The 23,919-nt window shown below is 41.0% G+C and overlaps 1 protein-coding gene across 1 annotated transcript in view; it reads left to right on the forward strand.

The window, feature by feature from the left end:
* The first annotated feature begins 23,388 nt into the window (after positions 1–23,388).
* LOC126299384 (katanin p60 ATPase-containing subunit A-like 1) overlaps positions 23,389–23,919 on the forward strand; it is a 105,945-nt gene continuing 105,414 nt past the window's right edge. The window contains exon 1 of the mRNA XM_049991252.1: positions 23,389–23,792. Coding sequence (XP_049847209.1) covers positions 23,789–23,792 — 4 coding nt within the window. The 5' untranslated portion in view covers positions 23,389–23,788. The remainder of the gene's footprint in view (positions 23,793–23,919) is intronic.

Here is a 23,919-nt window from a genome sequence, read left to right on the forward strand (position 1 = left end):
CTTGTATTACAGAGAACTGATGTTTTTTTTGGAGTGCAAGGTAGTAGTTTTATCACTTTTCAGTTTGTTACCAAAGTTTATCTTAGAGAAACTTGCAGAGAGAATGTATTACTTTACATTACATTGGAATATTAACAGTGTCGCATTCCACACGACTAATAGGTCGGAAACTGCACTGCTATAGCACTATAGTGTATTTTAAGTGCAGAACCGTGTAGCCTTAGGAGTGCATGTGTTTCAGGTCCATGGTCGTTTCTCTCTTACCAGTACCTTCTTGGTACTGACCCCAGACATTAGAACAATACTTCAGAAATCATGCCACAGTTGATTCACGTAAAATGTTTCAAGCACCATCTGAGAGAGAAATTGGGAAGCATGCCGTGGTGTCATTGGTTGGCGTTGAAATTACGGAAAAAATGCTAAAACTGATTGCACTATCAACCGTCATGCTTATTACAGTACATCGACCAATATCAATGGTGTCTTTTCCATCCCATCCAGCCATTGGTACATTGTTGATTACCCCATAATGATTGACTGACATCACTTGTTTGACATGGAGAGAAAGTCTTAGTGGGAGCAGCACCTTCTGGGGATGGCCTACACTGAAACAGTGATCGTGGGCATCACTGCAATATGAGGAATAAAACGAAATGGGACACATAGACATCTGGTACCATGTCACTGTGGAGGAATCACCTTTGGGCACCAGTAGCTGATTGGTCAGCGCGACAGTCTGTCCTCAGGGCCCAGGTTCGATTCCCAGCTGGGTCGGAGATTTTCTCCGCACAGGGACTGTGTGTTTTGTTGTCCTAATCATCATTCTTTCACCCCCATCGACGCGCTAGTCAAATAGAAAGACTTGCACCAGGCGGGCGATCTACCCGACGGGAGGCCCTCGTCACACGCCATTATTATTATTACACCTTTGGGCAGCTGTTTGGGAACACCCCACAATGCCGCAAACTCTTCCAGTTTCCATATGTTGTGATGTCTTCCGCATTTATATCAATAAGAAACACCGTCTCTGTCTTTTATATCAGTCATCCTGTGTGTTGTGAGAGCAGCAGCATAGTTTACACCATGCAATGTCCACTTTTCCGTGGGAGCCAATGAATCGACACATGTCAATGTTGGTTTACCACCTTAGATAGATCTCGACGTTGGGACAGAAAAATAAATGCATGGGTGTGTACAAAGTTGGATGTGTTACAGCCAATATATATAACATAAAACTGCTTATGAAAGAACAATGCAGGGACCCTCTGATAGTCTGTGGGATATGGTCCTCCTACATTACGAGTGATGAAACTTTACGCCGGTCTTTGCAAGCTATTTCAATCACTGGCCACCTGCTCCAGTAGATCAATACCTGTATATTTAATGGGATCACCACATGTGCTCGATATCAGTATGCAGATGCTATTTCTTTCCCAATATATGGGAAGAGAGGGACACGGTAATATCTTACGGGGTGACTTTAGCAGGGATTTTATAGTTCATAATTGCTCTGTTGGATAGTATAAAATAACAAGGATAGAGAGAATGTTTGTGTGAAGGACATGAATGCACCCTGACAGATGCAGATCTCCTTTGGACTTCAGTACCTTTATGAAGTTCAGAGATGCATCGCAATGCAGTAACAAAGTCCTAATCCTTCTTCCAGTTCTCGTATGATGTGGAGTAGTCCTAGTTTTCCCGATAAGAAACACCACCATAACTGCTTGTACTATTTTTCTCTACTACCTCGTGTTGCAGAAGAAAACTTCATTAGGCGCTGGCCCTATACACTATACAATGTTGGTGGAACTATTAAAAACTGTTCCCATTTCCACCGAGTCATCAAACGTGGCCCTGTCGCATTAATTCAGCTCACCCCATTTCTCAATGGATGCAGAAGGTGGTAGACATAGCGCTCTCCGACTTCTGCTCAGTTCAGAGTTTGAGGAAGAATTACAAGATACAGAGGCACTGTCTAAAACCACATTGGAGTTTTACCGTATGGGATCCTTAACAGATAGGTTCGAAAAACAAAAGTGACTCGTTTCAATATATGAGAGTGTCACAAATATGAGTCACCAGTAGCTGTAATAATTAAAAGATACCTCCGTAGGATCAAACGCAAGTATGTGGTTGAATGGAGAGACTTGATTTCAAATCACTGACAACATTTCTACCAGAAAGCGTAACTCTATCGGCGACTCTTGTGTGTGTCTGTAGAACAAAGACAGATTTTTATGCAGGGTGACAATAACATAGTCATTTCGATAGTGTTTTTAATAGTGCACTCCTTACGCAAAATATGTGATGCCGCCGGGGTAGAATCCTTCTGTGGTCAGCTTCAAACGTCAGCTCTCAATAATGTTCTTCGAAAAGAATATCGTCTTCTCTCCAGAGGTTTCCATCTGAGCTACCTGGTGAGTATAATCCGACTGCTGAAAAAAAATTATTCGCCATACAGAGTGACTCCCATGATCAATTTAATTAATTAGTCTATCAATTTGATATGCATGACGATTCACATGGCGAGTGGAAGCGATGGCTAGGGTACAACAGATATGATTCTTCAGATGGAGTGATAATCAAACGTTTTTTTCGTTGTGGCGATACTTTTAACGAAATTTCTAACTCCCATCTATACAGGGAGAGATGGCCGTCGTAATAAAATCAGAATTATTACCGAATTTATAGTGTGATACGTACTATAAACCTGATATTTTCAACTTCTTTGTGCTGTTACCTTAAGAGACATTGTATGTGGCGAGGCATTTCGTTACTTTAAGGGCGCTCAAAACTGAGGAGGCGTTTTCTGATAGAGGTAGATCTTAGCACTCCATCATGAGCCAAAAATGAGTTTAATATTCTAGGCCTGTGCTGCATGACATAAGAAACAGTATGCTCATTATACAAGATTTTTTCTACCTGATGAGAAAATACTTAGAGTAAATGTAGCCTATTTTCACAACAAGTAATAATACTTTACCGATATGAAAAAGCATTTAAGCCCTGATTTATTCAGTCTTTGAAAATAACTTGTATATAAGGGAGGAATCTACATTTCACAGGCTGTTAGATACAAAGAATGCGCCGACCTGTCTGATATTGCCCATGGCAGCGGAGGGCGAGTGGAGTGATCAGTGTGCTGGGTGAGCAGGGGTAGAAGTGAAGTGTGTATTGTGTAAAAGAAGATTCAAAATGACGGATGTTTGCACTGGATGTATGGATAACATCCGAATGTGGACATTGGCGCTGCATGTGGGCATCAGGAGATGAGTGCAAGGGATGGGCAAGTGTTTCAGAAATCTCCAACATCTAGCCATGACAACTATTGCTATGGGCTCGATCGTGGTTTAAGTGTGTCATGTTTAGTGTTTCTCACTACACTGCAGTGGGCTCTCTCTTGCAGTGGTATTTGCTCTTGTCTCTATCCTATCACGCAGTAGACTCTTCCTCATTCCGAATGTAGGGGAGAGAACCAATTTAGGAATTTTATAGCGCTTTAAAAAGCTTGTCATGGCGTCTACATCTACATCTACATCTACATCTACATCTACATGCACAATCCGCAAGCCACCTGACGGTGTGTGGCGGAGGGTACCTTGAGTACCTCTATCGGTTCTCCCTTCTATTCCAGTCTCGTATTGTTCGTGGAAAGAAGGATTGTCGGTATGCTTCTGTGTGGGCTCTAATCTCTCTGATTTTATCCTCATGGTCTCTTCGCGAGATATACGTCGGAGGGAGCAATATACTGCTTGACTCTTCGGTGAAGGTATGTTCAGGAAACTTCAACAAAAGCCCATACCTAGCTACTGAGCGTCTCTAGTGCAGAGTCTTCCACTGGAGTTTATCTATCATCTCTGTAACACTTTCGCGATTACTAAATGATCCTGTAACGAAGCGCGCTGCTCTCCGTTGGATCTTCTCTATCTCTTCTATCAACCCTATCTGGTACGGATCCCACACTGCTGAGCAGTATTCAAGCAGTGGGTGAACAAGCGTTCTGTAACCTACTTCCTTTGTTTTCGGATTGCATTTCCTTAGGATTCTTCCAATGAATCTCAGTCTGGCATCTGCTTTACCGACGATAAACTTTATATGATCATTCCATTTTAAATCACTCTTAATGCGTACTCCCAAATAATTTATGGAATTAACTGCTTCCAGTTTCTGACCTGCTATATTGTAGTTAATGATAAGGGATCTTTCTTTCTATGTATTCGCAGCACATTACACTTGTCTACATTGAGATTCAATTGCCATTCCCTGCACCATGCGTCAATTCGCTGCAGATCCTCCTGCATTTCAGTACAATTTTCCATTGTTACAACCTCTCGATACACCACAGCACCATCTGCAAAAAGCCTCAGTGAACTACCAATGTCACCCAGCAGGTCATTTATGTATAATGTGAATAACAACGGTCCTATGACACTCCCCTGCGGCACACGTGAAATCACTCTTACTTCGGAATACTTCTCTCCGTTGAGAATGACATGCTGCATTCTGTTATCTAGGAACTCCTCAATCCAATCACACAATTGGTCTGATAGTCCATATGCTCTTTCTTTGTTCATTAAACGACTGTGGGGAACTGTATCGAACGCCTTGCGGAAGTCAAGAAACACGGCATCTACCTGTGAACCCGTGTCTATGGCCCTCTGAGTCTCGTGTACGAATAGCACGAGCTGGGTTTCACACGACCGTCTTTTTCGAAACCCATGCTGATTCCTACAGAGTAGATTTATAGTCTCCAGAAAAGTCATTATACTCGAACATAATACGTGTTCCAAAATTCTACAACTAATCGACGTTAGAGATATAGATCTATAGTTCTGCACCTCTGTTCGACGTCCCTTCTTGGAGACAGAGATGACCTGTGCCCTTTTCCAATCCTTTGGAACGCTACGCTCTTCTAGAGACCTACGGTACATCACTGCAAGAAGGGGAGCAAGTTCCTTCGCGTACTCTGTGTAAAATCGAACTGGTATCCCATCAGGTCCAGCGGCCTTTCCTCTTTTGTGCGATTTTAATTGTTTCTCTATCCCTCTGTGGTCTATTTAGATATCTACCATTTTTTGATCTGTGCGACAATCTAGAGAAGGAACTCCAGTGCAGTCTTCCTCTGTGAAACAGCTTTGGAAAGAGACATTTAGTATTTCGGCCTTTAGTTTGTCATCCTCTGTTTCAGTACCATTTTGTTCACAGAGTGTCTGGACATTTTGTTGTGATCCACCTACCGCTTAGACATAAAACCAAAATTTCTTAGGATTTTCTGCCAAGTCAAGTTCCCGATTGATAGTGATCTCTGACATTTAGCCATGACAACCTATTACTACGGATTGTCTCACAGTTTAAGTGTGTCGTCTTTAGTGCTTCTTAGTACATCACGATAGATTCTGCCTTGCACCATCACGTGGTAGACCCTCCTCCTGAATGTAGCAGAGAGGACCAGTTTAGGAATTCTATAATGCTTTAAAAACCCAGTCGCAACGTCAAATTCCCGATTTATCAATTTATTGTTTCCAATAATTGTACTGCAAGCACGCATGTCTTCGGTAACGCCAGGCATGGCCTGCACGGATGCGGGTCTCTCTCACGGCTGATGTGGACAAGACTATTCTGTAGTTGGTGGACGGCGCGCGCCTCGCGATCGCTAGTTTGTGTGATCGGTAGGAATTTTTTTAACCAGGTATATTTAGTGGGAACGTTGTGGGAGAGAGTGTTTCTGCTCTCAAACGTCGATGCGTACAAGACTTCGTATATATTTAGTGTTACGATCTATTTGTGGTGGAAATTTCATTACTTGATTTGCACAATTTTTGTGTGTGATAGTCAAACGTTGTTACGAAGAAGGATCCTCGTAAGTTGGAAGTGATTGTTTTAAGCTATCTGTTCGACTCCTCTAAATTGTTAAACAGCTAATTTAATAGGGTAGTGCAAACGGATAATTTCACTCTATTTTTCATATCGAAATTGCGTAAGCTCTTTGTTTGTCTTCAGCATTAGCCAATAGGAAGGGTGAAAACATCTGTCTGCATTTTTCGAGACGTTGGTTCACACAGACAAACAGGGGGAGGCCTTTTGAGAGAGACAGGGACAGGAAGCGAGTCTGGAATTTCTAGATCAACAGAATGGTGCCACTTGATGATTTGTTTGGGGGTCGCGAGATTAAAGGCGGCCGATATGCTGTCCGTGGTCGGTGGTATTTATCAACGTGGTCTGTAATTAGGACTTTGGGAGGTTTTGACCTTCGTGGCGGTGCCCTGACGATAGACACAAGCGCGGGAGACCTCAAACTGTGGCTGCTATACGGCACTTCATTCTGTTCATGATCTATAGACCACTTTTGCAGGGTTTAACTATATGACTGCTGTATGTTTCTCGATCTGCACAAGATAGTTTGTCGCTGATATTCTAGTCATTTGTCCATCTGCAGAAAGTGGCATTGGTTTTCTAAATATGTCATTAACTTTTAGATATATAATTGTTCTTATTTTCTCATCTGCGCTTAGATACCAGTGTGCTTCGATAAGTGAGGAAAGTAAAAAATAAGAGCCTTAACATCCCTGACTCTGGAGGCAAATATAAATTAAGCCCACTCAGCATTTTCATGCGTGATGGGAATAAAAAAGCACTGCAGTTGTTTAAATATACCATACTGCCATGTCACCCACAAATTGTTTAGATAAACAGTATTCCATACACTGAAATAGATTCCCTACCAAATGGCCAATCAATTGAGTCTTTTTCCCGCCAGTTTCCTGGCGGGGGAGGGGAGAGTGAAGACTGGGGCTTTCCCAGAGGGGGAGGAGCTTAAACAATTTAATTAATTAGTCAATCAAATTGGTATCAAAAGGCTGTTTGTATTGGTGAGGGGAATTTCCAGAGGGGAGTGGAGGAGGAGGGGGAAGGGGAGTGGTGGGGGTGCTGACATGGGAAACCACTTAACCAAACAGTAGGTTAAGGAACTGTCAATCAAAAGGGCAGATTATCCCCAGCTGGTCATAATCCTCTTAGCAGAACAATGGGTTAAGGACTTTGAGAACAATGTGTACTGGCCCCTGAATGTTTGAAACCCACATTAAAAAATTGTCCTCGCACCTCTGTTACCCTATTACACACACACACACACACACACACACACACACACACACACACACACACATACACACATGCACTGTAAAAGTGATATTATGCGAAAGCCCTACATTATCGTCATCATTATCATGCTGCTGTGACAGGATGGCTAAAATCTGAATATACAGGGTGATGTTTATCTGCAAACCCTCAGATGCTGGTGATGCCGGAAACAGCATAGTATCCATGGCATTAAGTGGTCCTGAAATACCAAGAATGATACTAAGTATGTATGAAAAAATTCAAACAATTGCACATGTACAGAGAGAGACATAACATCACCAGGATCCTGAGCTGCTACAGTCACATCAGGCTCCTGTGATGGCGCACCCACGGGGCTTGCCCTTAAATTATTATCATTCGACAGCCCTAAAATAACAATGTAACTGTTAGTAAGTAACCAAAATACAGACACACAATCACATATAGAAATGATAACATAATGCAACTTCTGTAGATTATTTGAATGTCCATTACCAGTAGTATGATGAGGATGTCCTGTATGCTTTAAAGGAATTTTTATATTGTTATTGCTGTTTAAAGCAGTTGTGTGACAAATTTATTTTCGATGTATGTTTATTGACTACTTATCACATATATAAAAAAATGTAAAAAAAATAGTGTAGGGATGAGAGAGTGTGAATTGTTTGTGATATTTCTGTTGTATTACAGTAATAACTCAGGAGGGAAACACTGCTTGGTTTTTGTCTGTTATTTGTTTTTGTGGGGATCTAGTTGCTAGATTAAAATTTCTGTGGGATTTCTATTTTCTTTTTCTTTAGGTTTTCAAAAAACTTATTTCTCACATTCTTGAAAAATATTCTACTGGACTATCTTTGATGTCATTATATATCGAAATTGTACTCCTTACTTATACCTGGCTTCTGGAAAAACTTGGAGGCACACATTGCAGTAGCATTGTCTTGCCGCATAATGGCAGCAAGGACCCAGTGCTTGTGTTCATGTGCCACCATGGTGTGTATAGCAGACTCAGTATTGTGCTCCCAGATGGAGCAGTCGCATGCAGTCACATCAAGGATAAGTTGTAATGGAATGTGGTAGAAAGTCGAATTAATAGTTGAAAGTGATACCTCAGTTTGTAAAAGAAAAATATTTCAGTAATTTAGTTATTTCACAGAAAGGAGATTGGGACTAATTAAGAGATCTAGGGTTGGTACAGTGTTATGTCTCAAAATCAGTTATTTTTGTGGAGAGACATATGGACAGTAGAAAGTAAATGAAAGGCTTCCTCGATCACTGATTCTCTGTTTAATTAATGAGAATAAGCATAACTGTTAAACGAGACTGGATGAGTGTAGGTATTGTAAGAGACGCGTGTTATGTCCAAAAGGAACAATAAACCAAAGTAATTTCACTTGTAATATCATTATTTCAAAGTGACATTTTTCATTCTTTATCTGAATAACTTCAATATTCGGAGTGTATAAGAGGCACATATTCGTATCAGGCATATTGTCAGGTTTATTTCACAACAAAGCATGTTCTCATTGTAAAGCTTACATACTTGAATGTGATAGTCCTATAGTGACAAGAATAAATAAGAAAAGACATTAAGAAGACAAACTAAGCGACATTTTATTATGAGGACAGAGAGTTTGGCGAGAAGACTCCACACTCTCTCTCTTAGAATCAGTGGACATATGATTACCACTTAAATCGATATCTACAGAATACTTAAAGAATAACTTGTGAACATTAGATTCCAAACGTCTGTTCCAGCAGATGTATGTACTCTCTGCTACTAAATATTTTAATTGTTTCAAGGAAGTCCTCTGTTGTGACAACATGATGTCCCAGCATTACTGACGATGAGTGCACATTGCTGTGGAACAAAGCAGAAATATGGACTGACGTATCACATAGTCGATACCATTCATTGGATGATAACATCACTTTAACTTAACAAAGTTGTGGAGTTTCTAATACAACCACTTCATGGAACTCCTGGTCGGATATCTTACTGACCCTGGTGAGTTTACAACCTGTGTTGCTTAAACTGTAGCTAACATTAAAAAATGTAATTACCACATCATGCTGTTTCTTCAGCTCACCTGCTGCTGCTGATCTGCAACTCGACATCTTAGCCCTCTGCCGATTCTCTCACGACTGGATGAGATATTCACTGATTACTGTTTATCACATTATTTGCAGCAGTGTATGCAACTTAGAAAAGACAGCTATAAAAGACGAAATGCTGGCCTCTACTGCCAATTCATATATAGAATGAATGAGGAATTGATCATTTTTGGACCGAATGTGCTTGTCATTTACTCAAGTGAGGGCAGTGAGTGGATACTAGAAGTCAGGTCTGCTGATGCGTCGACCTTTACATCGCTGCTTCAGGAGAACAGTGATTGCTCAGTTCTTATGTATTCAAGAAAACGACTTAACTTAAACGTTCTGAATATGTTATGGCGGTTCACCTGGAGGGTTATGGATTGCAAGATGACGACAACTGAGTCGTCACCGTCGTGTTCAAGTGACTGAAATCACGAAATATTTGTAAAATGCCTTTGCACATTAATAAGAAACTTACTGAAAGAAGTAACAGTTTGAATGCTGCAAAAATTTTATCTGTTTCCACACAGCTTATTCTTCTGTATGTGATGTTTAACATGTATTTAAGTTGCTGCCTCAAGTGTTTAAAAAAGATGTTTTTCTTTCTGTGTCTGTGCCCTACTGTAAACATTATAATGTGAAAGCTGCATTGAAGGATCTCCTGCCATGAAAGTGCATTGTGTTGGTTTTAAAATGGAAAATAATAAAAAATGATTTTTTTCCTACTCACTGTATTTTTAAATAGTAATAATGTGTGTAGAGTCTGTGGTTTATAAAATATTTAAGACAACACTGACTAAGCCATCGTCTCTACAACTTTCCACAAACTATTACTTCATATGTGAATGAGACACACTTGAGCGATACGAACCACATCATGGGTGGGCTCTGGTGGCCATTTATCAAGACCTGATAAGCCCACCTTAAACACATGCTCCGTGTCAGACACTGACTCACACTTGTTTAAATAGTAAGAATGTGTGTGGATATGGTGGTTTAGCAAATATGTCAGATGCTACCAACTAAACCATGTCTCTTCTGCTTTTCATGAATTATTATGTCATACTTGAATTAGACTCACTTGAGCATCACTCCACCTGCCCTTACTGAACAATGTGAACCACACCGTGGGTGGGCACCAGCGCCCATTTATTGGCGACCTGACAAGCCACAGGTCTTTGGCTGTCAGCACATGCTCCACATCATATAGTCACTCACGTCTGTTTGACTCAGCAGTGGCATCGGCGGCAGCAGCAGATGCAGCATTGGCGGCGGTACCAGCAGTGCTGCGGGTGGCAATGGCTGTGGCAACAGCTGCAGTGGCTGTGGCGGCTGTGGTGTATGAGTGCTCTGACTCCTGGTAATAAGCTATATATTCTTTTAATAGGTAGTTGGATAGCACATGGGTGAGGCTATGTGTGAAAGGAAAAGACTCTGTAGGAGACACAAAGAGCTTTACTCATTATTTATCTATCTGTTTCATTGCACACTGGTAGCACAAAATTTTGAAAATATCTGCCATTTGTAGGCCTTAAACTTGGCCTGTGTGACATTCAAGTCAACAGGCGGCGTTACCCACAGAGGAATTCCATTGGTGAACTCACTCTCTACAGTCTTGACTGATTCTACAGTTACTCAATTTGGTACAAGTGCTAACTCCTATTATAAACTGTTTCCATAAGTTTATTCATTGTAAAACTATTTTTGCTCAAACAGTCTACAAATTCGTGATAAGTTGCTCTTATATATCGTTGCAGCAATGCAGTCTTTCTGTAGTGATCATTATTGCACACTATGTATCATCTAATTTCACAGTACTTGAATGTTTTAGGTATATATTTGGGAGTCATGAAGTTAATGCTAACTTAGCTTTGATGTATGTATCAACTGTGGTGACAATTTGTCCTAACACTTGAACATAAATTGGTGAATTGATTAGATCACACTTATTCTCCATATAACCTACTATACTGCACTTATATTCCCACTCATACCATGAATACTGAACTCTGTAATCAACACGTTGTGCGTTTTCAACTTCAATAACCACAACAAAGTCATTGTCTTGATCAAAACCCACATTTACTCGTTTAGATCCACATGCAATAACTATGCGTTTGGAGGTGAACAGTAGTACCCTTCATCGGTGACTTGCCTGAAGTTCTGTGAGCTGTGGCAGCTCCAATGGTCATGGTTGCTGCTCTCGTTGTAGTACAGTATTACTGTGCCAGTAAAGTATAGTTGATCTACACCAGGTCCAATAAATCAGGACACCCATCTGTGGGCTGCTATTGTGGCAGTGTGGCCAGTGGTATGTTTGTGACTTTATCGGTCAGTTCTGCCACCACTGGTTCAAGGGTGTATTCCACTGCTGGAACAATAACATAACATAGCTATATATTTGAATATATAGTTGTTAATAACAATATTAATGATAATCATATTATTATTAGATGCTTAATTTCAAATCTAACAGCCTTATTCCTCTTGTAACTGTGGGTGATAGCTATTTCCTGCTGCTGCTGCTACATCATTCTTTCACTGTGAATATTAAATCTCGAAAGATGGCAACTTGGGCAAATGGATTCACAATATAAGAAACAAAGGGTTGGGGAGACGTCATTTCATATTGGTTCAGCCTTACTATGGGTTCACGGGGAGAGGGAGGTGGAGGGTAGGAAAAGGGAATTACCCTGGGTGACCTTGAATATAACCCACACAGTTGCCTAAGATGTGTGGGTTGTTCTCCTGGGTGGCCTTGATCAATTCTTGGTGGTTCCCCAGGGACACAGGAGTGGTGATGGTCTTGAATATAAATCATCCAGGTTTGTAGCCTGAAACGAGATAAATAACTTGAAATAACGTTATCTTATCAGTGACCTTGATATGATATCATCATCTGTGCTTCAACCAGCCTTGTTGCCCTGCGAATGCTTTCCTAGAAATGTGTAAACGAGAATGTTGTAGTTATAAGCAACGATGATGTGGAAAGACTGAGATTATAATCTGGTGTCATTATAAAAAGCATCCAACACCAACAATCGGCATCTATGAAAATTATTTAAAGTCTTGATTTCATGTAATTCGAAGTGACAGTTTATTAACACAAAATACTAAAAAACTACTTACTATGTCAATATCTCCATGAACATAACGTATATTTAAACTCTCTTACCAAGTTTAATCTTTCCAACGTTAATTTTATATCGGATTTCAGTTTCATTTTAAACATTGAACTGCTAATAGCTCCCAAATCATTGCTTGTGAGATTAAAAAAGCAAATATGAAATCCCTAGAGCAGCAGGAATGCTTGCACATAGGAAAGGCCAGCTGACCAATTACCATGTTGGACAATGGGTTATGTTGATCAACCCCCATGTTCCGAAAGGAAAGATAAAGAAATTAATAACAGAATACCAGGGGCCTTATTGGGTAAGTAAAATGACCTCTCTTGTCAGTGTAAATCTATAATCTGCCACTCATACCTCTGTTATGATTGTGGGATGAATTCACTCATTCCAGAGTGCCCCAGAAGCCCTGCCTCTATTACCAGTGCCTTCCTTTAAGGGGAGAATGGAAAAGGGAGAGAAGAAAGGTAAGACCCAGTGAAATGAACGAATTACCTAGTTACTCCCTACAGTTACCCCAGCGTACCTGTACACCTTAAGGTCACGACATTGTCTTGCAAGTTAACTGAGAAATTCTTCTTCCTCTAGAGCATGGTTTTGACCCAATCCAGGGTCAGTCATCAGTGGACAGCAGATGGCAGCAACTCTTCAGGCTGAGCGGTCACAATTTTTACTGGAAAGCTGATATACAAGAACATGATCTCAAGCTCATGTGTGCTTAAAATGTTCCACACAGAGAAAGCTATGAAAAGTGAAGAACGAATACTTCCACTGGAAGGCTCAAATTGGCTTTATCGTCTTTCTTTGGTGCCAGACCTGGTAATTGTCGTGTCTACATGCTTTGATTACAGCTACAAGGACGAGGGCAAATAATCAGTGGCATCCACTATAACAGTCTGGTCCTAATTTTCATCTACCTGCCTCCATTACTGTAACCATATTTTTGAGTACTCTACCTACTCACATTTCCCTTCATAATTCTCCCTCTGGAAAGACTGAGCTACCTGAGCGCTACCATGGATTCGATTCTTCTTGCATCATTATACCAAATACTAGCCACCCCAGAATGGTGATATTTCGATGGAGAAACTATTTCGACATATGAAGCAGAATCATAAAGAACATCAGCATAGACTTATTATGTGATGAATCTTCATGTCAATCTCACTTCTAATTTTACTAACAATAGGCACCATGTATTGCTATCTCTATCATATAGTTGCACAGATACCTCTCCTACCAACCTCCCACCTGCAAGTTTTCCTAACAGTGTTGGCACCCATGAGGAAGAAGCTTACCTGCTGAAGAGTTGCAAAAGAACTCCCATAAAAGATATGAGCCAAAGACCAAGTGAATATGTCTGACATGAACTGTGAAAAGTTAACTAGTTCAAGGTACAACAACAGAAAAAAATCAAAGAGCCAAATTCTTCCAAGTGGCGAAGAGTGTACTGGCAAGAGCCAAAGGCAAAAGAGTTCATTGGCTTAACCCTCTGAGTAGTACCAGGACATATGTGTCCTGTGATAGATTATCAGAGAAACATCTGGAATTTGTTGCATGTTATTGCTATTTACCGGTATCCCACAGGTAAAGGGAAGCCTACAACAGTTAGCAGAGTTCTCATAATTACAAACTGCACCTGTAGGTTGGGCTGCCCTCAAGTTTCATTGTTCAACCTTGTCATTGTATTGTCACATCGAAGTAGTTCTCACTTACAAATAGGCAACCCAATTACCAGATTTGGAGAGTGGGTTGTCTTCGTGCCTTCCTGGACAATGACTTGCTCCTGTGAACTGATGGTTGGCACATCGCAGATGAAGCAGATATTGCGCAATGGTAGTATGAGTTACAAACGTGCGAGAGATTCCCTGTTCACTGATGTGTGTGTGTTTTCAGTATGTTTTATAGTTTTTACACAGTTGTCTTCTGAAACCCTTCAGGTACTTATGAATAACCCTATTGTCCTAACCTCCCCACCCCACCCCACAACAGTTTCCTTGGAAAACGAAATGGCGGGAAATATTCTTTTCATATTTTTACTTCTGACTAAAACGTTAATTAAAATAACCATACATTAACGTGTAACGAAATAACAAGCAACCAGTTGCATAAAGGAAATTCAATTACTGTACCAGTTTCAGGCACTTAGTGGCCTTCTTCAGAAGGCTATACCTATTGCATTGTTTACGAGTGTCAGCAACAGGACGCTTACAGCAAAATGCCATGGTCATGTGGTATATAGTATCTGTACAAAATTACTATAAAGAAGCGAAACAGCAAGTGCAGACATCATGCCATAAGAGGAGTTAATTTGCTAATTAGTTCCTGATCAGCTTTATACTCATTTTATACAGACGCTACATACCACGTGACATGGTATTTTGCTGTAAGCATCATACTGTTGACGCTCGCAAATAACAAGATTGGTATAATCGTCTGGAGAAGGACATTAAGTGCCCAAAACCGATTAAAAACATTAAATTAATTTTATGCAACTGGTTGCTTATTAGACTACTGGCCATTAAAATTACTACACCACGAAGATGACGTGCTACAGAGGCGAAATTTAACAGACAGGGAAGATTCAAATGGTTCAAATGGCTCTGAGCACTATGCGACTTAACTTCTGAGGTCGTCAGTCGCCTAGAACTTAGGTTTAATTAGTTCTAACTAACCTAAGGACATCACACACATCCATGCCCGAGGCAGGATTCGAACCTGCGACCGTAGCGATAGCTCGGTTCCAGACTGTAGCGCCTAGAACCGCACGGCCACTCCTGCCGGCATACAGGAAGAAGATCCTGTGATATGCAAATGATTAGCTTTTCAGAGCATTCACACAAGGTTGGCGCCGGTGGCGACACCTACAATGTGCTAACATGAGGAAAGTTTCCAACCGCTTTCTCAGACAAGAACAGCAGTTGACCGGCGTTGCCTGGTGAAACGTTGTTGTAATGCCCCGTGCAAGGAGGAGAAATGCGTACCATCACGTTTGAGACTTTGATAAAGGTCGGATTGTAGCCTACAGCGATTGCGGTTTATCGTATCGCGACATTGCTGCTCGCGTTGGTCGAGATCCAATGACTGTTAGCAGAATATGGAATCGGTGGTTTCAGGAGGATAATACGAAACGCCGTGCTAGATCCCAACGGCCTCGTATCACTAGCAGTCGAGATGACAGGCATCTTATCCGCATGGCTGTAACGGATCGTGTAGCCACGTCCCGATCCCTGAGTCAACATATGGGGACGTTTGCAAGACAACAACCATCTGCACGAACAGCTCGACGACGTTTGCAACAGCATGGACTGTCAGGTCGGATACCATGGCTGCGGTTACCCTTGATGCTGCATCATAGACAGGAGCGCCTGCGATGGTGAACTCTACGACGAACCTGGGTGCACGAATGGCAAAACGTCATTTTTTTGGATGAATCCAGGTTCTGTTTACAGCATCAAGATGGTCACATCCGTGTTTGACGACATCACGGTGAACGCACATTGGAAGCCTGTATTCGTTATCGCCAAACTGGCTTCTCACCCGACGTGATGGTATGGGGTGCCATTGGTTACACGTCTCGGTCACCTCTTGTTCACGTTGACGGTACTTTGAACTGTGAACGTTACATTTCAGATGTGTTACGACCTGTGGCTCTAACCTTCATTCGGTCCCTGCAAAACACTATATTTCAGCAGGATAATGCACGACCGAATGTTGCAGGTCCTGTACGGGCCTTTCTGGATACAGAAAATGTTCGACTGCTGCCCTGGCCAGCACATTCTCCAGATCTCTCAACAAATGAAAACGTCTGGTCAATAGTGGCCGAGCAACTGGCTCGTCACAATACGCCAGTCACTACTCTTGATGAACTGTGGTATTGTGTTGAAGCTGCATGGGCAGCTGTACCTGTGCACGCCATCCAAGCTCTGTTTGACTCAATGCGTAGACGTATCAAGGCCTTTATTACGGATAGAAGTGGTTGTTCTGGGTACTGATTTCTCAGGATCTATTCACCCAAATTGCGTGAAAATGTAATCACATGTCAGTTCTAGTATAATAGATTTGTCCAATGAATACCCGTTTATCATCTTCATTTCTTCTTGGTGTAGAAATTCTAATGGCCAGTAGTGTATTTCGTTATGCGGGACTACAGTTGCTGAGGATGGAGAAAATATTATACATTAATGTTTATGAAATAATAGGATTAGGAGGTACACTTGTTGTAATATACAGGTAGCATTACATAATGGCTCCTGCCTTGGACTGGAGCCTGCCTGTCAGTCAGGACCAACAAGTTACTGGAACCAGGGAAACCTCGACATGTGCCATATATGTTATTTTGTCTTTCTTAACTCAGGATAGGGGGAAGACAGGAGTTCTGAGATCAGTCTGCAATTTCCGAGCGGTGAGGATCAAATGCAGTAAGACAAATTCCCAGTGAAGACAGGTTGATGACTTGGATCAGTGCCAAACATAGTCATAGGGCACCTACGAGAGGGGCGGAATTTGGAATTCGACAGGATGCTTGGAGCAGGAGACTCTTGGAATTCAAGGGGCTGATTAACACTATACAGAGGGGTCCACTGATCGTGAACGGGCCAAATATCTCACGAAATAAGCGTCAAACGATAAAACTACAAAGAACGAAACTTGTCTAGCTCGAAGGGGGAAACCACATGGCGCTATGGTTGGCCCGCTAGATGGTGCTGCCATAGGTCAAACGGATATCAACTGCGGTTTTTTTTTAAAATAGGAATCACCATTTTTTATTACATGTTCGTGTCTTACGTAAAGAAATATGAATGTTTTAGTTGGACCACTTTTTTCGCTTTGTGATAGATGGCGCTGTAATAGACATAAACATATGGCTCGCAATTTTAGACGCACATTTGGTAATAGGTAGGTTTTTTAAAATTAAAATACAGAACATAGGTACGGTTGAACATTTTATTTCGGTTGTTCCAATGTGATACATGTACCTCTGTGAACATATCATTTCTGAGAACGGATGCTGTTACGGCGTGATTACCTGTAAATATCACATTAATGCAATAAATGCTCAAAATGATGTCCGTCAACCTCAATGTATTTGGCAATAAGTGTAACGACATTCCTCTCAACAGCGAGTAGTTCGCCTTACTTAATGTTCGCACATGCATTGACAATGCGCCGACGCATGTTTTCAGGCGTTGTCGGTGGATCACGATAGCAAATATCCCTCAAGTTTCCCCTCAGAAAGAAATCCGGGGACGTCAGATCGGGTGAACGTGCGGGCCATGGTACGGTGCTTTGACGACCAATCCACCTGTCATGAAATATGCTACTCAATACCGCTTCAACCGCACGCCAGCTGTGTGCCGGACATCCATCATGTTGGAAGTACATCGCCATTCTGTCATACAGTTAAACATCTTGTAGTAACACTGGTTGAACATTACGTAGGAAATCAGCATACATTGCACCTTTTAGATTGCCATCGATAAAATGGAGGCCAATTATCCTTCCTCCCATAATGCAGCACCTTACATTAATACGCCAAGGTCGCTGATGTTCCACTTGTCGCAGCCATCGTGGAATTTCAGCTGCCCAATAGTGCATATTGTGCCGGTTTACCTTACCGCTGTTGGTGAATGACGCTTCGTCGTTAAATAGAACACGTGCAAAAAATCTGTCATCGTCCCGTAATTTCTCTTGTGCCCAGTGGCAGAACTGTACACGACGTTCAAAGTAGTCGCCATGCAATTCCTGGTGCATAGAAATATGGTACGGGTGCAATCGATGTTGAGGTAGCATTCTTAACACCGACGTTTGTGAGATTCCCGGTTCTTGTGCAATTTGTCTGCTACTGATGTGCGGATAAGCCGCGACAGCAGCTAAAACACCTACTTGGACACCATCATTTGTTGCAGGTCGTGGTTGACGTTTCACATGTGGCTGAGCAGTTAACATTCACATTTCTTTACGTACTTCACGAATATGTAATAAAAATGGGGTTCCTATTTAAAAAAAAAAAAACCTGTTGATATCAGTTTGACCTATGGCAGCGCCATCTAGCGGGCCAACCATAGCACCATCTGTTTCCCCCCTTCAAGGTAGACAAGTTTCGTTCTTTGTAGATTTTCGTTTCATGCTTATTTCGTGAGGTATGTTTCTCGGTCACTATCGATGGACTACCCTGTATATTAGAGATCAGACTAACTACTACACTGAAGGCTAATTCTACACATTAAAAAAAGCAAAGCTGGCAATTGGTTGCACAACAGAAGTATTTGCCTGAATCCACGGAGGTGAGTGCTAACAGTAGTAGCGAACACTAGCAGTATGTAGTACAAACTTGAGAGCAGCACTCCAAGTGAGAAAAACAGACATGTCGGAACTTAACAAAGCTTGCCATAAGCGACACGGTCTAACTGATAACTCTCTCTGAATACAAAAACAATGGTTTTTAAAAACTAGAGGTGGCACACTATTTCTCCCTTTCTACAGTTGACCCACCAATCTACCAACATTTAACAAGCTTCGGCCTATGTGATAAGTCACCCTGCATCTCTAGGGTGCCTCTGGCCAACAACAAACCCTTAGCTTTAAACAGAAAACTGGACAAAATGAACATAACGTTATATGATAATGTTAATGCTATGAAAACTCAAATGCTTTGCACTCCTGATTTTACTGTTTGCTATACTTGAATGTTTATTATTCATGTAATAATAAAAATGTAAAAATAACTCCCAAAAAATTCAAAAAATTAAAATCAGGCTAGTCATTTTAGATGCTTTATTTTTCTTCTCAGAGGTTTCCTTTGCACTTGCTGAAAATTTTTGTATTATTTCAAGACAGATTAGCTTCTTATAACAATGGCAAAGATAAGACACCTTTTTCTTCTTTTTTGGATCATTGATCATTGAGCAAGTTTCGCGTATATCCAATCGTTCGACAACGTTTTGTACTCTTAGTTCCACTGCACCCAAAACACAGTGATAGATGCACGAAGTTCACAGGGTATGTGATACTAGTTGTCTTGCTTTTTAAATGTAGTGTCACCAACGAGTTTACAAGCTTGTTCGACAGTTTAAGCGTTTCACCTGAGTACCGTCTTTGTAGGAATTGTGAAGGACAAACATATTCATCCCACTTATGTTCAACATGTGGAAAAATAATAGCATTGGCCTTCCTTGGAAGAGGCTTTGACGACCAAAGATATTTGTTTCCGCCTAATGTATTTCTAGAAAAAGCTTCAGCTAAACGTTCAGTCACCACAATTCTGTCTTTATCTCTATGATCATTTGCTTCATGCAAGGAATTTAAAGGTGGTAAAACAAATTCGTCTACACTTTCGCCTTGTTCCTGCACTGTACTATGGTCACTTTCAACTTAGTTGTCACTACCTGATCCAACATCACTTCCTAAACTGTAACCAAGCCAATTTTAAACAGCATTCTCAAAATCACGGTCGGTAACATGAACAATGGAACTGAATCCGCAGCACAAAGTCCCAGGTGCGGTCTCAGAGACTGCTAGCACAAAAGAAGCAGTAATAGTGTAGGTCCACGTCATATTCAAGTGGCTACTGTCAAAGGAAGCCACGATAGCTTCGGGAAAGAGCAACAACACAACAATGTAATCTCCTACCACACCATTACGCATTAGCTACAGAGTAACAATAACTATTAGCGGTATGTGAGACCACACTTGGTAGATTAAGGGTTAGATTCCACCCCTTCTCCTACTCGGTAGGTAGGTATGCTAATGGACTTTACATTTACAAACTCCAAGTTTGGTAGCAACAACGTTCAAATAAAGCTAAAAGTCTCTGTCACTTTAACTATGGCCAGAACCAACAGTGTTTTATGTCACTTGGATCCGCCCTCAGTCCTTTTCTGAGTGGGGACTAATGTAGAAGCACTCTAACTTGTGTAAACTCACTGACATTACCGTTCTCTGGAGTAAGCATCAAGCTTTCTGCCTGTGTTAAGATGTGCCTGCTTGTGGCCATCTTGTACTGTGACGCCTTACAACAGTGTCTAGGCGTTGGATGGAGTTATCATTTAATTCTCTGAAATGAAACTTCTCCTCTGGGACAGCTGCCCAGGGTGTCTGCAATTTGCAGAACTCTAGTGTTACCATTTAGCTCTGGTAACCTAAATGCTACCACTTTTGCCTGCGCCCTACATTGTGTCTCTGCTTTCTTATCTTGGAGTGTCCTTGATGGCTCCCAACAGCCTTAAGCATAACAACATACAAGTCATTACGTTGTCAATATATGACAATTTGAAGGGAGTTGGAGCACAATATCCCGACAATGTTAAATTTAGTGACTTGGCTTCCCGGTATTTCAGGAACCACTGTAGCCATTGACATGAAACTTTTACAGGACATTAAACTGCTTTCGCAAATACAATTTCTTTTAAATACATGTTTTAAATTTTGTGTACTTTTTTGTCCGTTTATACTAAATAATTTTAATTATACATAACATTATGTTCTTCTTTTAGTTCAGTAGATTCAGGATATGTATTTTATTACTCTCTGAAAATTTGAATAGTCTACTCGAAGTGGTTTCTGAGATTTAGAGAAAAATGCAACAGAAAATGTAAATTTCAGGAACGGCTTCTAAAGTTTCAGAAGACTGTAACTCAATATATGCTTAATTTTTTTTAATTTTTGGTCACTCACAAGCACCATGCACCATACTGTATATCATCCTCTTGATCTTTTTCCAAGTTTTTTCTACTTTTCTTCTTTCTGGTCTCCTTAGTGGCCAACTGTGCTGCATACTCTGCTTTATTAATGCTAACCTTATCCATCCATTCAAGTTCTCTGATGCAGTTAGCTCCAGGATTAATTCCCATATGCTGTAGCACTTTCATCCTACCAATGTTGCCATCATTAAAAGCAATAACAGTATCACTGACCACCCAGTTTAGTGTCTTCATTCCAACAAAAACATTCATTGATAAGTGAGTACATATAAGATTATTGAACGACTCGCTGGGATTTTGAGTTTTACCATGCAAACACTTCTTCAGTAGAATGAGAATTTCCCTCTGCAGCGGAGTGTGTGCTGATATGAAACTTCCTGGCAGATTAAAACTGTGTGCCGGACGGAGACTCGAACTCGGGACTTTTCTTTCAGGAGTGCTAGTTCTGCATTGTTCGCAGGAGAGCTTCTGTAAAGTTTGGGAGGTAGGAGATGAGGTACTGGCAGAAGTAAAGCTGTGAGGACGAGGAGTGAGTCGTGCTTTGGTAGCTCAGTTGGTAGAGCACTCGCCCCTTGAAAGGCAAAGGTCCCAAGTTCAAGTCTCAGTCTGGCACACAGTTTTAGTCTCCCAGGAAGTTCCACTTCTTCAGTAATTCAGGATTTTCCAGGTCTCTCTAAATAAGTTTTATGATATCCATGACTGCTGCTGGGATGGAATGTTGATGGCTGTATGAACTATTTGAGTACTGGGCATTGCGGGAACTGCACCATGAATCTAGTCCAGGAGGGCAAAGGTGGTGTACTGGTTTTTCACCAGTTGACAGTCTGTGGAAGAAGGTAGCCCATACTGCCTGCTTCATTAAAAAAAAAAAAAATATTATTTCTAATGGCCATCCCATGATACTGCTGTAGTTCATCAATGATTTTGTCTGCCTCTTATAGGTTTACCATCAGAAAGTTTCTTGTCTCTCAAACTTTGTTTCAACTTCCTCAACCTGGTACAAATCCTCTTCTGGGCATGGGAAACACATTCCAGTTTATAAGACAGCAACCCACAGCCTTCCATACAAAAATTACAGATTTTATTAGACCTTTAAGTAATGCAAAATGTTGCAAAATGCAACCACATAAAAATTTTAACATTTTCAACTGGTGCAGATTATATTTAAAAAATAAAATACAATACTTTCCATGTTAGTTTATAAGTGATTTTATATATATATATATATATATATATATATATATATATATATATATATATATATATATATATATATATATATATATATATATATATAATTTGGAAAATTGCAAATTTTATAGTGAGACCAAAATCCAAAAATGTGAAAAAAATTCAATTCTAACTTCCTTTGAGGTGGTTATATCATAACAAGCCCACTAAGGTGGGTGTAAATACTGATTGTACGGCCAGACTGGTTGCTGGGTTGATGATTCATCAAGTTGGTGTCTGCTGTAGTGTGCACTGTTACTTAACTTTTGTACCGACAGCAGTTCCTTTCAGCAGCACTGACGGCCTGAGTGTCGAAGTGAGGCGCTCCCAGCCACTGAGCTGCTGGGCATCCACTAGCACCAGATGCCTCCACCCAGACGCAGGTCCAGTGTTCATACCTGGATGCCTCTGTAGACTTACACCACGCCAACTAGCGGCTAGCCAGTTGAGCCAGCACCATCGGCCGCCTGAGTGTGCTACATCTCCTCACTGCCGTGCTGCGCTAGACGTAGCAATATTCAGCTGCGTCACATCTATGCAACGTCCATTGCGATGGGTACAATGCCCACCACCCAGCGCCTTCCTGACTTTGATACAAGTTGCCAGTATACTTTGTTGGTAAAATCAAGGTTTCTGCTGGTAACGGGCTACTTTTGATTCCTCACCAACTTCCACCAGAAGGATACCCGTTTAAAGATGTTCAGAAATGTAAAATATTGTGCTTCATAAAATGGGAAACATGGTATTCTATGACTACAGGATCAGTAAGTCACAACTGGAATCGGTCAATTAATGTCAGTAGCTGGGCGTAACAATTTTTATACGAAATGGGACTGTCACACTAGCTCAGTCATAGGTAAATAAACTTTATTGGTACAATAATTGGAAAATACAATTAGTGTGAAGAGACGATTGCATGCAAACACTCGTGCTGCCGGCCATAGAATATTATTCAAGTGTGTGTGACTTGTACGATGGGACTAACGGTGGGTATTGAACTAACCAATGTTGGACAGAACAATTAGTTACAGTATTCTATGATCCGTTGGAGAGTTTGAGGGAGATTCTGAAAGAATCGTACGGTTTACAATCGTTTGCAGAGTATAGCCGTAGAAGTAGATATGAAGATAAAATTCTACATCACAGATTTATTGGCTTGTGCTGTACATCACGTCGGAATAGGCATGTGCATAGCGTCGACCGTAGCAGACAATCGATCGTAGTATCTGACAGAAGTCGACTGGCACGTAAACGCTGAGCTTGTAGACGTTTGGTTCAGTTTGAGTTTTGTTGCTTGTGCAGGTGAATCTTATTAGTCGATGATTCTTCGTAAACTCCCTAGGTTTTTTGGACTTGAGTCAACATAAATCAAGTTTGTGCCTTTATTTATTGTATACACACAAATACTCATTGGTATTACTGTCATCTAAGTGCCAATAGTAGTGAACAAGGTGGATATGTTTTGGAAATGTTCGACTGAATAGCAGCGTCGCTCGCATATTGCCTCTGTTAATGTGTAAGTAATTCAAAAGTGTTGATATGATATATATAGGGAGCCAAAATAGTTATCAGTTTAAAATTCGGAAGTGAAAATGCCGTCGTGCATTTAAAAGTTGCAATACTTTATTAGCCTATGTGTTTCA

Source organism: Schistocerca gregaria, chromosome X, assembly GCF_023897955.1.
Source record: "Schistocerca gregaria isolate iqSchGreg1 chromosome X, iqSchGreg1.2, whole genome shotgun sequence".
Taxonomy (NCBI): domain Eukaryota; kingdom Metazoa; phylum Arthropoda; class Insecta; order Orthoptera; family Acrididae; genus Schistocerca; species Schistocerca gregaria.